The sequence below is a fragment of the Trypanosoma rangeli genome (genome assembly GCF_003719475.1).
Source record: "Trypanosoma rangeli strain AM80 chromosome Unknown Tra_15.4_contig_00435, whole genome shotgun sequence".
In the NCBI taxonomy this organism is placed as follows: domain Eukaryota; phylum Euglenozoa; class Kinetoplastea; order Trypanosomatida; family Trypanosomatidae; genus Trypanosoma; species Trypanosoma rangeli.
In genome coordinates, this window is record NW_021706183.1 from 1 (window position 1) to 13,744 (window position 13,744).

At 53.3% G+C, this 13,744-nt stretch overlaps 6 protein-coding genes across 6 annotated transcripts, besides 5 other annotated features; all 6 read right to left on the reverse strand.

Moving 5' to 3' along the window:
* Positions 1 to 46: 46 nt before the first annotated feature.
* Positions 47 to 1,222, reverse strand: TraAM80_08580 (uncharacterized protein; the record flags this gene model as incomplete). Its single annotated transcript, XM_029385323.1, has 1 exon — positions 47 to 1,222. One exon carries the CDS (start codon positions 1,220 to 1,222, stop codon positions 47 to 49), a length of 1,176 nt encoding a protein of 391 aa, XP_029234800.1.
* A 171-nt stretch (positions 1,223 to 1,393) lies between these two features.
* Positions 1,394 to 1,425: a microsatellite.
* A 194-nt stretch (positions 1,426 to 1,619) lies between these two features.
* Positions 1,620 to 5,372, reverse strand: TraAM80_08581 (putative ATPase; the record flags this gene model as incomplete). The annotated part of the gene is made up of 1 exon (XM_029385324.1): positions 1,620 to 5,372. The coding sequence occupies one exon, from the start codon at positions 5,370 to 5,372 to the stop codon at positions 1,620 to 1,622; it is 3,753 nt and encodes a 1,250-aa protein (XP_029234801.1).
* A 332-nt stretch (positions 5,373 to 5,704) lies between these two features.
* Positions 5,705 to 5,757: a microsatellite.
* An 18-nt stretch (positions 5,758 to 5,775) lies between these two features.
* Positions 5,776 to 5,794: a microsatellite.
* A 216-nt stretch (positions 5,795 to 6,010) lies between these two features.
* Positions 6,011 to 6,580, reverse strand: TraAM80_08582 (60S ribosomal protein L24; the record flags this gene model as incomplete). Its single annotated transcript, XM_029385325.1, has 1 exon — positions 6,011 to 6,580. One exon carries the CDS (start codon positions 6,578 to 6,580, stop codon positions 6,011 to 6,013), a length of 570 nt encoding a protein of 189 aa, XP_029234802.1.
* Positions 6,581 to 7,082: 502 nt separating this feature from the next.
* Positions 7,083 to 7,103: a microsatellite.
* A 171-nt stretch (positions 7,104 to 7,274) lies between these two features.
* TraAM80_08583 (uncharacterized protein) lies at positions 7,275 to 9,890 on the reverse strand (the record flags this gene model as incomplete). Its single annotated transcript, XM_029385326.1, has 1 exon — positions 7,275 to 9,890. The coding sequence occupies one exon, from the start codon at positions 9,888 to 9,890 to the stop codon at positions 7,275 to 7,277; it is 2,616 nt and encodes an 871-aa protein (XP_029234803.1).
* A 518-nt stretch (positions 9,891 to 10,408) lies between these two features.
* Positions 10,409 to 11,242, reverse strand: TraAM80_08584 (uncharacterized protein; the record flags this gene model as incomplete). The annotated part of the gene is made up of 1 exon (XM_029385327.1): positions 10,409 to 11,242. One exon carries the CDS (start codon positions 11,240 to 11,242, stop codon positions 10,409 to 10,411), a length of 834 nt encoding a protein of 277 aa, XP_029234804.1.
* A 600-nt stretch (positions 11,243 to 11,842) lies between these two features.
* Positions 11,843 to 11,895: a microsatellite.
* Positions 11,896 to 12,191: 296 nt separating this feature from the next.
* On the reverse strand, positions 12,192 to 13,118 carry TraAM80_08585 (uncharacterized protein; the record flags this gene model as incomplete). Its single annotated transcript, XM_029385328.1, has 1 exon — positions 12,192 to 13,118. One exon carries the CDS (start codon positions 13,116 to 13,118, stop codon positions 12,192 to 12,194), a length of 927 nt encoding a protein of 308 aa, XP_029234805.1.
* Positions 13,119 to 13,744: the final 626 nt, after the last annotated feature.

Sequence of the window (13,744 nt, forward strand, 5' to 3'; positions counted from 1 at the left end):
AAAAAAAAACGCACCCGCACAGACGGAGAGGCAACCGCGCGCGTCCTCATTCTTCGTCCTCCTCGGCCCCCCTTTGCCCCATTAGGTGCCGCAGCGCCTCTGCCACCGGGATGCGGCGCCCCCGCCGTGCCTCCCCGGGCGCCCGAGCGCCCACCCCAGGCCCCTCCGGAGCGGGGGGCGGACAACACTGCCGGAGCTCCCGCCGCGCCTCCCTGCGCACCTCCTCCATCGCCTCCTCGCGCGTCCGCCGGCCCGCCTCTCGCTGGGCCTCGCGCACCGCCGCCCGCGCCCCCTCTACGGCCTGAAGGGCGCAGCGCAGCTTTCCTTCTGTCGCAGCCCCCTCGCGCAGCAGGAGGAACGACTCCCCCTCCTCCTCCTCCACCACGCCCCCCGCGCAGCCGACCAGCACCTCCAGCCCCCCGCGCTGCCGCAAAACAGCCGCGCAAACCGCTGGGTTGCTGAGCCGCAGCCGCCGGTACTTGGCCTCCGCAGGGTAGCGGAGCGCATTTGTCAGAATAGTCTCCAGCTTTTCCAAGCTTGCCTGAGAGGAATAAAGCCCGTCACCGCAGTCGTCGCAACAAAACTCGCGCTCAATGTGCGAGCGCAGCTCGCCCACCGCCTTTGCCTTTTCCCAGCGTTCGCGGCGCACCTCCAGACCCAAGCTGCGACGCAACCGCGCGCAGTCTTTGTTGCGCGCCACGGCTTCTCCATCGCGAAGGCGCAAAAATGCTATCGCCCCCAACCCTTCATCTAGCAACGGGCGGCTGGGCGCCTCCGGAAGCTGCAAGCAATCACCGCCCTCACCACCATCAGGCGAGCGCCTCGCAAATCCAATAGACTGCAGAAACCCCATTACGCCAGGAACGGGAAACAACTGCGAGCGCAAAGCTGCATTGCTGAGGCGCAGCCGTCTGTATCTTTCTTCTTCTGGAAACTGAAGAAGATTGCGCAAAATCGCTTCTAGAAGAGTATATGCCTTATTGCGTTGCGCTTGGCCCGCGAAATCATCACTAAACCCGGAAATATTGACGCGTAAGAAACGAGCGTGTGCCTCCGCTCCCTGCCCCTCTTCCCCCTCTTTGCCCACCTGAGGAGCCGCAGTTGCAAGCGAGGCGTAATTCTTGATTGTGGCCTCCTTGGCTGCCCTAAACTCCTCCTCCGAAAGAACTCCGTTGGAAAAGAGCTCAGACAACCGCCGAATTTCTTCAGAGAGGGAGGCCATGATGTGCCCAGATAGAAAGCCACGTGTAAATTATTTCTGTCACCCGTCTTTGTACAGAGGCAGATGGGTGAGTTAGCAGCGAAACCTTACTTATCCCTTTTAGCGGAAGCAAACCAAAACACTCGCAAAGAAGAGAACTGGAAGAAAAGAAGCAGAAGCCGCAACGGGACGTAAAAATTAAATAATGATAGTAATAATAATAACCACACACAGGCGGGAGAGGCAAGTAAGGAAGAAGCAAACAAGAGGGGAAGTATTCAAAAAGGGGACAGAAGGCGAAGGACACGCGCTGCTGCAGGAAAATCCGCTTTAGGGCGCTTCTCCCTCGCGTTTACCCTTTCTATAATCCCTTAATGCGTCGTCAAATGCAATAAACTCATCCTTCGTGCCCGCTTCATTAGTAGTCGCTTGCGCCTCCCTCCTTCGCGGCCGCTCGCACTGCCTCTCCCACCATCCGGAAGAAAAAAAGGGTGTTTTCATCTTTATTCGTCTCTGCCAAGGACTTAGCCAAGGCACCCTGTTGCTGACTGCGTCGTCGACTGATCTCCCCCTCCAAAAGCGACATCGCAGCCTGAAAGACACCATGCAACGCAAGAAAAGAAAAACCTCGTAATAGTTGCAAAGCGGTGTCAATTTCTGATGCCGCGCCCTCTGTGGCACAAGGCGACGCGGCGGTGTTGTTGTTATTTTCAACAATGAGGATGTGATCGTCCACACCCGTTTCTTCTCCAGCAGGAACCTCAGTGGCAGCTGGCTCCGTCTTCACCGCGCCCCCATTGCCGCTACTCGCCCCCTCCCGTGCTACTGTCTTCACTTCCTCGTCCTCGTCCTCGTCGTCCGCTGCTTCCTCCTCCACCTTCTTCAAGGCCGCGTCTTCGTGGTCTTTGGGAGCTACCCGCGGCATGAGGCGCCGCCGCCGCCGCCGGCGCACACCGTAGTAGTGATGCGGCGTGCGCCTACGTTTCATCACAGGCTTCTGCGCAGCTTGGGTTTCCATCTGTGACTCACGCTTCAGCTTCACACCGTCTTGTGAAGAACAAGACGACAGCGACAAGTAAGGCTCCGCCAGGTCCTTGTGCTTCTCACAGAACTGCACAACGTTGCGGTTGATCTTGTACAGGTTCAGCACGGTTGTCTCCTTCAACTCAAGGGCACGACTCCTGTACCGCTGGTCCGCGGAAGAGCGCGTCCTAAAGAAGGTGCGCACATTCCGCACAAGCATGTCAATGTCGTCGTGGTACTGCGAGAGGCTGGTGTACTCTTCGTTCTCAAGCTTCTCCATCACGTCACACAAACCGATGCGGCGCCCGTGCGTGTGTTGCCGCCACTCCTCATAGAGGTCGTGGCCCGGCGTGAGGTCGAGGTCGGCACTACAAAAAAGCGAAAACTTGCGAGAATTAAGATACTGACTCAGCCACTTTGCCAACACATAACGCAACTGCCGCCGACGGTGTTCCACACGCCGCCACAACTCAAGCGTGCCATGACGAGCCGCACGCACTTCTTCAATGGAGGGCGGAGGCGGAGGCGAAATGTCGTCGAGTAACTCCTCCCATGCGGTGGGCGTAGAGTGCGTTAAGGCTAACTCCGTCACATGAAACAGGTACCGTAGAAAACGACGCAAATCATCGTCGGAGGGTGTGCATGGGATGATGCAAACTTTTTTGCGTATTTGAGCGCATAGCTGCGTTTCACCAAAAAAGCGAGCGCAGATGTCCGTGTGGAGCGTAGGCGCGATGATGAACACATCCGAGTCACGAAGCAGGGAAAGATAGTAGCACAACGACGCCATATTTTTTCTATGCTGACTTATCTGCTCATCACTTTCATCACCGCCATTACACTCGCTAGCAGTGGTAGGGCAGCCATACTCTGCCAGCCATACATCTAACCCTTGTAGAAGAACCAGTGATGGACCAGAGCAGCGCTGAATGGCCAGGACAAAGGAGTAAATGTGTCCAGAGTTGAAGCTGTCATTCAGTGGCAGACTGATCCCCTCAGCATTGGACGCACCTCCCTCGGCCGTAGCGAAACTCACAACTGCCGCCATCATCGTAGCGGCACTTCCGCGGTCCACCACAAGGTTAGGAAGATGTATGGTAAAGACGCGGATTGATGGTAGTGCCTTGATAAGAGCCAATGCCGCCTTCTCCAAGGCAAATTCACACCGCTCTGTACCGCACAAACTCTTCTCGGGGGAGGGAGTCAAAAAAAGCAGTATTGGTTGTGCTGTATGGGGAATAGAGAAACCACTCAGCTCTCGTACCGCATCGCTCGCGTCACTGCAATCCCTTCGCTCATGTGCAAGTGCTGCCGCTGCACTTGGCCACAGGGATGCCACATGCGACACCAATTCCACTCGGGCACTGTGGAGCAAATGCTCAAGATGCTCCTCAAGACCCTTTGCAAAAGAAACAACCCCACGACGTACAGAGGTTTTGAAGCGATGAACAGCCACAAAAAAATCTTCCTTTTGTATGTTAAGGGCCCTCTTGGGAATCTGTAACTTACGGCTGGTAACGTACAGCTGAGGCAGGCTTGTTCGCAGTCGGTTCAGCCCCGCTTCTGTGCAGAGGGCGTGAATCTCCGCACCCGACCACCCTTCGCAGCGCGTGGTAAGTTCCTCCAGGATCGCACTCCGCTCGGGATGGTCCAAGGGTAGTATCGGCTTCGTCACGATGGAAAGAATATGCCGACGTGCGGCAGCATCGGGAAGAGGGAAGTATAGCTCTCGATCGAGTCGCCCTGGCCGACGCAGTGCAGGATCAATGGTGTCAGGACGATTTGTGGCGCCGATCACAATAACCTGACCCCTGTCGTCCAATCCGTCAATGAGGGCAAGAAGGGTGGCGACGAGGGCTGCCTGTGACTGCTCTGCCTTGGAATGGCGCACTGGCACCAGTCCATCAATTTCATCAAAAAAGATAATACTCGGTTGTCGGCGCCTTGCCTCCTCAAATAACAGACTAAGCTGCCGCTCACTCTCTCCAACCCACTTGGAAAGAATATCCGCACCTTTGCGCATAAAAAAGGAGATCTTGCGCTGTGCACAGGTTGCAGCCTCATTTGCCAAGGCTCGAGCCATGAGAGTTTTGCCTGTTCCTGGAGGACCAATGAAGAGCACCCCACGCGGCGGGGTTAAGTTCATCGTCTGCAGCAACTGTGGGTAAAGGAGGGGAAAAAGCACCATTTCACGCAGCAACACGATATGACCAGGCAACCCTCCCACCTTTTCAAAAGAAACTGACGTGTCAATATGCAGCGGGGTGATATCCCCGAGTGGGGCAGGAGTCTCAGTCATCAACTGGTTGTCGCCCGTTTTCTCTGCACCTATTGGGTCAGTATTCGATGTATCAAGGCCTAGAAACATATCCTCCATGCGGCGGCGGGGACTTTTACCCCTGAACTTTTCTTCCTTCTTGGCGTTCTTGTCCACAGCTTCTATTACTTCGTCGAGGTAGTGGTTTATTGGAATATGTCGTAGTGTACTCTCTCTGGCGTTCCTGCACACACGGCGATTCTCCCTCTCACTCATTTTCCCTGTAAGTGAGGAAAAGGAGGATGAGTCCTCCACAAGCAGCGCCTCCTCTTCATCATTTCCCCGCTTCTGAGGCTCCTCCCGCAGGGACACCTCCGTGATAGAAGAGTCAATCGAGGGCTCGCGACCGCGCTTTCGTAGCAGTTGTCTCAACCGACTGCCACTACTTTTCTTCTCGCGTGGCTGCGAGGATGCTGCGCAACCCTCACTACCGTTGTTTGCACTGCTATCATCATCCTCATCATCTTCATCGTCGTCGCCCTTCTGGGATCCAGAAACTCGCACAAAATTCATACCCAGTGAATGCAACGTTGAACTCATCCTGAGAACCGCCCGTTTTGCTGCATCGCGCTGCGGATAGCGGGAGTTGATGTGTATTTCCTCCTCTCCCTCCCCATGTCTTCTCCCAGGTGGCAGTAGGACCTTCCTGACGTACATTGAATCATACGACGCGGGAGGTTCTCGAGAAACGCGGCAGCCGCGTCCCAAACGCTCCTGGGGAGGATCCTGCTCGGCGTCGCCCACAGCACCCGCCGCATTGTCGCTGTTGGCATGGTGCGAGCAAAAAGGAGATCCACCCGCCTGCCTCGACTGGGAACGAGTTAAAACCATCCCTTCCCCTCTCCAGAACAGACACACGCACGCAGACCAACGGCGTGAGGTGGGGGATTCCCTTCTCCTTTACGTTATTTATCCGTGGCAGGAAATGAAGGATGAAAACAATAAACGCAAAAAAAAAGGTGCGAGCGAAGGGAAGATGGCAGCGACAAATACGAAACATGAAGCCAAAAATATGCGGTGAAGCAACACGGCGAGAACACTACCTGCCAACAGCCCTCAGTTATCGAGAGATCTCGACCAAGACGCGTACGTGGTAATTATCACCTTTTCCTTTGGCTCTTGTTTAGTGACTACTTATTCGACTAGTGGCCCTCGTTAGAGCATTTTTTTTTTTTGTTTGTTGCTTCTTCTTTCTGTTTTTATTTTTCTTCTTTTTGCTCTCCTCCCTTTATACAGAGAGAGAGAGAGAGAGAAGTGTAGCGCCATACAATATGCGCATCTCCTGTGGTTGAATGCCTCATTCATAAATTGATGTTTGTATTTTCGCTTTGTTTTTTTTTCTTTTTTAATTCCAAAACTTTTTTTCACGTCCAGAGCTATGGAGAGTGGCTGTGTGCATGCGCGTGTGCGCGTCCCTTTCTCGCTTTCGATCCAGCTTACCTTTTTGCCTCCCCCAGCTCCTCTCATCATCACTTCTTTACGGACGAAGCGGACGTGACCCCCGCGGCGCGCTCCATCCCCCGCCGCTTCTGCGCACGTTTGCGAGCAGCATCACGCCGCTGCTGTCGCTTGGCCTCTACCTCCTGCTGCACCGCCACCAGGTCATCGCGCGCCTTGTGCTTCACCTCGCTATCCTCGATCCAGTCGATGTTGTGCTTCAAGACCACAGCAGCGTCGCGACGCTCCTGCAGACGCGCCCTCTCCATGCGCCGATTCCACAGCGCCTCCTGGCGCTTCTGTTTGACCTTCTCCACACGCTTCATCACCTTGAGGGTGTCGTGGAGCAGCTCGCGGTTGTACTTGACGGGGACGTGCCGACGCTGCTCAAAGTCCATCGTGCTATCCACCGCGAGCTCCTTACCGTTCGCCTTGCGGAATGTTTTGGTCCACTTGAGCTTCATCGGGTTGCGTTTCATCCCAAAGTTTTTGCGACACTTCGAGGCACAGAAGCGAAATACCTTACAGTCGTTGCGCACAAACATTTGCCCGTGCCCCGGGTAGATTGGGGCCCCGCAGAAGGAGCAGTGCTCAATCCTCATCGCCGCGCTATTTTTGTCTTACCACACACACACACACAGCTGTGCGCCACTGAGAAAAATGGGGCAAAAAAAAAATGTCGAGAAAGATCAAGAGAAAAGCAGACCAAAAAAATAATAATCAACAATACACCGTAGCAAAGGAAAGATTCCTCTCCCTCAGTAGTGTCTTCAGGCGGTTGACACACGGCCAACTAGTTAAAGCTACCAAGCCCTTTTTCCTCTCACAGTGTGTGTTGAGCATGCCCAATGCACTTCCCTGCCCCTTTCCTTGTGTTTGGCTGTGTGCCACTGCCTTTGTTTCGACGTATATTACATCTTCATTCTGGCATGTATTCTCATTGTTATGCACTCCTCTTTGTTTTGTTGTGTTTTTCCTTTTTCCCTCGCCAGAGTCATGGATCTGCACCCTTGGCGAAGATACCGAGCGTGTGCGTGTATCTCACTTTTTTTTTCTTTCTCTCTTTCGGTGTCCGCATGTGCGTGGTTCCATCTCGGTTTCGTTACACACACACACACACACGCAAATGCTTTTTTTTTGTATTTACATCTTTCCTTGGCGTGCATGCGCCCAAGGCAATTACAGAAAAACAGTCAGAAGGATAAAGCAATGACATGGATGCGTGCGCAGTGGTTTCTCTCCCTCTCCTCATTCCCCTTGCTGCAACGAGCCACACACACCACACACTGATGCATGCTACTGATTCGACGACATCAGAATCGCATTCAAAAGCAAACGCCGTCGCATTTCTCCAATTACTTCGCCCTCATCCGTCTCAGTGTCCTCCTCGTACAAGACGCCCTTCTGCAGGTCGCAGTTGATGTCAATCAGAGAGGGGCTCTGGTAGACCGTTTCTCGCAACAGCTTCAAAAGCGACAGCTGTTGGTTACGTTGGGCCATAGGGTCCAGCGCAGCGTCTTGGCCTACGGGGCGCACAATCGCAACCTTTTCCACAAATGCCGGGTAAGGAGAGGATATGTAGAAGGCTTCAATACCGGGGTTTGTTCCTAGAGCCTGCACCATTTGATCAATGTCTTCCTGATTAATTTCTGGGTTTCCACTCAGGTCAATTCGCCGCAGGTGATTGTCGGATCTGTTTTCATTGCAAAGCTCTGCAAGCAAAGGCCCATGCCTAGCCTCGAACTCGTTGTAACTGAGATTGATGTGCTCAAGCGAAGGGTGATTGATAATCACTTGCAACAAACCCTCCACTCCTTTTACCTGCGCCAGTGGGTCTCTACAGTATTGCTCCTTCAACGAGCCCAACTTATTGTGCGAAAGATCCAGATCGTTGAGGTTTAGGTTAGTAGCGATGCCGTTATATAAGGCGGGAGCTGCTGTGACGCTGTTGTGCGCCAAAACAAGCCGCCGCAGCACCGGAGAGCTAATCAAAAGATGATTAACAGCCTCAAGACCGTCCCGGATGTTGTTGCGGCTGAGATCCACCTCACGAAGGGAGGTTGGCATCGTCGCAGGGAGTGGGAACAACACACGTAGGCCCGCCGCCTGAATGTTATTGCCGCTGAGACGCAACACCGCTAACGACGGGCGACGACCGCTGAGAGCTGTTCCGTAGAGGGCCAAGGCTATAAAGTGCATTACCGTCGTATCATGCAGCGCAGCCGCATCGCCACAAGCGTCATTACTCTCGATGTCTAACTCTTCCAATGCCGAAGCCGTGCCAATCGTGCACAACATGGCGCTGCACAAAGCGGGTCCAAGGTAGTTGCCAGCGACTGACAAACGGCGTAATTTTGTGTTTCCATTCAACGCCACACTCATCGCTTCCATGGCAGCCAGTGCCATTCTCTGCTGTGACTTACTCCCTTTTTTACCAGCGAGATTGTTCCGCCGTAGGATGAGCGTGTGCAAAACGCTGTGTGGTGATGACAGTAAAAGTTTCGCTATGTAGTGTAGCCCACGGAACCCAATACCGTTGTCCGTGAGGTCCAGCACCTCAACTGAATGGTTTTCAGCAAGCGCGGTGGCAATCATGCGGGCACCCTCAGCACCCAACGCGTTTCCTTTCAGTTCAAGTGCTCGCAGCCGGTGGTACTCTCGCAACGGACCAACGAGCTGCCAAAGCGGGAGATCCTGCCAGCTATCCACGTCTGGCGTGGTGGCATCGTTCTCAGGATCCATCTCCGCTGGGTCTGTCACGGGTGGCTCCTCCCCTTCACCACCACTGTGAATCTGATTGTGGCACAAGCGCAGGTGACGCAGAAATTTGTTCTTCTTCAGCACCTCACTGATTGCCCCGAGTCCACTGTATGTCTCCCCAAAGACGGGGTCCTCCTCCTGGTACTCTGGATCCTCGTCCACCTCCAATGCCGGCATACCAAGTTGATTGTCGGAGAGGTCAAGTGAGACAATGGCGATATTTTTTGTGAGGGCTTTCCCAATAACACCAAAACCGTGTGGTCCCAACTCGTTGCTACTCAGATCTAGCACTTTGATTGTCTCATTGGCATCAATAAGCTTCGCCAGAAGACGCAGTGGGACAAGTGAGACTCGCTCCTCCTCGTTAGGCGTCCCCAGCCCATTGTGACCCAGCGACAAGACCCGAACCTTCTTATCCTGCATGAGCATCTCACAGATGTTGCGAAAGGCATCCAGTTCGTACGCCGCTCGAAGACGGATGGCGTGCTTGTAGTTTGTGTACTCCAGCTGTTGATCTTGGCACCACTGTCGTAGTTCTTCATTGGTGGAAAGATCAACATCAGCCTCCTCCTCCTCCTCCTCCTCTTCGTCAGCGCTGTCAATGGACCTTCTCGGTTTTAGCGTGGGCAGTGGAAAGCGTTGTTTCAGCTCCTCCATCTTAGCCATCACCGTCGCAGGCGAGGACTCTGCGTGCTCATTTGGCATAATAGCGCCGTTGCCAAAGTTGAGGCACGTGATGTCGGCGCCATGTAGTGACATCAGCTGCGAGAGCCGCTTAACGTCATCAAAGTTCATCACTGGATGAGGTTGGATATGATGGATGAAGGGCATAAGCGCACGCAGCTCCTGCATCTCTGCTTCATCAGGGATAGCCAGTGAAACCTGCTGGAGGTGTTGTGAGACCGCCTTGTCACCACCACTGATTGCCTCTAGTAGCTCCTGCACCGCGTTTTCACAGAGTGAAAGCGATTTCGGTTTCTTTGGTGCGTTAGCGAGCGCAATGCTGTTTGGGTTAATAGGCTGGTTTCCCTTTACATGCGGACGTATTGTCGCACCACGCAGGGCACGCGCCAGGCGTGCGGCCTCAATGGCAGCGTACAGGCCCTCATCGCCAGTTATCTTCGACTCATACGACGTGGAGACAAAAATCATGACTCACATGCACCCTTTCGCCCACCCTGTTTCTTTCCTTGCTCCTGTTTTGTACCGGTGTTATTCCTTGCAATAACTCCCTCCTCCTCGCTCTCGGTCTCACTTGTTGGCCCCTTTTCGCACAGCTCCTCCTCACTTCTCTTCCTCGCCGTGTCCCCTACTGTTTCTCCGGAGCGCCGCACCCACGCGGTGGTGTCTGCGCAGCGAAAAGGAAAGATACACTCGCAGCAAACGAAAAAGAAAAGCATCAGTAAAAAAAAAAAGCCAAACAGCGACGCACAGCCCATTCCCCCTTACTTCCCTTCGCTTTATCAACCCGCCTCTGGCCACACACACACAGAGAGACCGTGTAATTTCCACTATCCCACTCTTCCTCATTTCATATTTAATGTACAAAACAGCGTCGCGAAAAAAACATCTAGTCTTTTGGATTGTTTCTTCGTGGGCCGCAGATTTTCTGTTGGAGTTCCTCCCCCCACCCCACCCCACCCCACCCTCCGCGCCCAAAGTCACAGCAGCTACGGCGCGGCACTCTTCAAAGAAAGCCACATGACACCTGCATCCCGCACATCCCCTGCTACACGGGAAAAGAAGGGGCTGTCATCGCAGGCCAACACCTCCGGTGCTCCCGCGTCGTAGTAGGCCGATGACTGCAGCCGCCACCACGGGTCAGGGTACATCTGCTGCAGCCTGTAGAGGACCCGGCGAAAGCGTTGGTGGTGCTCCTCCTCTAAACGCCGCATTGCTTCTGCGCAAGGATCTGCCGGACGTGTAAAATCGCGTCTCTTCTCCGACGGAGAGGCGAAGCGCAACTCCAAGCGCTGTGCATTTCTACCATAGCAATTGCAAGCGCATCCCTCGCCCCCACTGGTCTTTCGTGTGAGAAACTCCTCTCCGATCTGGAACGCGTTTTTCATTCTTGACATTGCGGTTAGGCGATTTGTGGCTCCGTGTGCTTCACTGCTCTCGCTCGTGGTTTCTCGTCGAGCAGCCCAACCAAGGAGAGCTGGGGGCTGTGAGGGTTGCAAAATCACCCAAGGGTCCGCAATCATCGCACAGCTCCTCGAGCCGGTCGCACTGCTGGTGGTTGTTCCCATCACAGGGGAGGTCAAACTGAACTCCTTGTCGATGCTCATCACACGCTGCTGTGGCACACCAATCCGCACTGAGGGTGAAACAATGTTGTCTTGCTTTACGTCATTTGGCAGTGTTGGTGCGGGAACGCGGCCTGGCAGCTTCCCTTTTTTGCCCATACGCCCTGTTCCCGCACCATTGAGATGCGTTTGCGCCCTATTCTTCTTCTCTCCGCTGTTGTTTGACCCCCCAGCGACAGCTGCATCGCCTTTCCGCATCGCGCAACTCTGCCGCGGATAGAGCGCTGCAACCTGACAAGCGGTGAAACGTGAACTGCACCGGTGCCAGGACGCCGCCAAGCACCTTCTTTACGGTATCCACTATTGTACTGCCGCACCCCACCGTCTTTGCCCCGACAGAGGAATCTAACGAAGAAGACGACAAAAGGACTCTCTCTCACACACACACGCACCCATCAACGAATGAGCCCTCCCTCCAAAGAGCGAGGAGAGAACAGAACCGAATACAGCACACAGAGAGCGTGTGCCATTGAGCAGTCGCGACAATCAACGCTAGAGAGTTTTAAAAAAGCCACACTTCACACAGAGACCAAAAATGAAGGAACACCACAGCACATTCCATAAAAGCTATTCCGCTCAGATTTATTCCAGATGAAAAACTGGACATGAAAAGGTGTTGAAACGACACAAAAGAGGCTTCCTCTCATTGCTGAGGCAACTCACTCAGGCGGTCACCAGCACGCATATGCGGGATACCCATTAATCTACAAAAAAAAAAAAAGAACGACATTAGCGTAACTCCATCAAAAATCGGGAAAGGAAACAATTAAAAAGAGAGAAAGAGAGATAACAACAAGCATATCATATAAATATATATATATATTTGTATATTTGTATATATTTATATAATAAGTGGAAGAAACCAAAAAAAGAAAATGTGTTTGAAAGTAAAACGCCGGACAAGCATGCATCTCCGTTCCTTCTTTCTGCCGGCAACGTTGTCAAGATAAAAAGCACCGCGCAAGTGAATCTGCCTTTACTGCAAACATTTTTGCTTGAGGTTTCACAAATTCCTTTCCTCTCCATTTGTTTTAAACGTAGTTTTTTTGTATTTCTTTCCGTTTTGTTTTGTCACGTTTTCCTTCGTCCTTTGACTTACATTAATACCGTTCTTGCGATACTTATACAGCGTCAATGCGCAGCGACATCAACCCTTATATGCGCTATGACTGCTACGCTCAGAGCATGTCTGCGGCCCCCATTTCTCTTTCGCAAATGAAATTGTGTCGTTCTGTTCTTGTGTTTCTAGCGGCTCCGCGAATGTGGGCCAATCCCTAATGTAATTCTCCTGCTTCGGCAGCCACTCCAAGAACCGCACCGCCGCGTGAGAAACAGTCTTGATAGTTTTGGGGGCAAACCTTGTGGTGATGATGTTAGTCAGCGGGGCCGGAATCCAGCCGCCGGGGTCGCACTGTGTGATGTAGGTGAGGCAGCAGCCGTGCCCGCCCTTCCTATCCGTCCAGGGGCACACCAAATATCCCGTTATTTTTGAAATCCCACGCACAACAGTGTCGCTGCTAATCTTGTTAACCTTCAGGTAGTCCAGTGGCACGTCTCGGTGAGGAACGGAGGTGTTGAAAATAATATACTCATCGTTTCCTGCATTTATCCACGCACGCTGATTAACAAAGTCGCGGTTGGCAACTCCAGGCACAGGGCTTTTTGCCGCGTAGTACCCTATGTCGTTGTGTTCATCAAGCTTAGCAATGCGAAAGGCCTCAATGCGGTAGTTATCCCACAACGGACGGAACATGGCGTCCTGCAGCATGTCGTACAGCGTCTCAGGAGACACACCGTGAAGGATGCCGAACACCTTAATGATGCGCATCGGCTCTCTCTCCACCTTCTTGTTCCACACAATGCACTCGTCACGGTTGTTGTATTGCATCTCAAAGCCGTCAAGGGATTTCGCAAAGCTTCGAAATGCCACAAAGTCTGCTTTCGTCACAAGCCGGTAGGTCCGGCCCCCATGCTGCACCTCTGGGCCTGTGATGGGGAACGGGGTTTTGTACACCACCGAGACTGGCTCCTCCGCATCAGCATTACCATCCTTCACGTGCCTCTTCCGGAACATACTCTTCATTTTCTAAGTATCCCTACTGTATTTCTGTTCTTACTTTTCTTCCTGCTATTGTGTAGCGGCCTTCGCCGTCCTCTCCTTACCACCGGCTCCGTGAAGCTAAGCGCACCGAAAGGACATAAACGTCACAAGGAAGGCGGTTAAGCAGCATAGAGGAACACGTGACTGCAAGGAAGCAGAAATTTTGGTGTATACCAGGATCCCTTTCATAGATAGCACTACTCACAAGAATCCTCACCGCTGCCACAATGCCGTTATCCCGCGCCCCAATAAGGTACGGAATTGGCAGAAACTATTCCTGTTGCTGATCTCGTGAGGAAGAGGCGCCGCCATTAAGGGAACCGCAATGGTTGGCATAAAAAAAGACAACGTGATGGGAATACGATCCTCCACCCCTCCGCCTCTGCGACCAGGCCCCTCAAGGGCGCTCATTTTATCAGGCGACCAAGCGCACTTCCCACGTCATCCAGCACCGCTAGCAGTGCGTTGAGGAAATCGTCAGTGCCCTCCCCATACATGGTCGCAAAACAAAAACGCAAGTTCGTTAGAATAGCAAACGCAGTTCCAAGTGTGCAGAACGGCGAACAAAAGACGGCCCAGAGCCTCACTGTGCGGAGGCT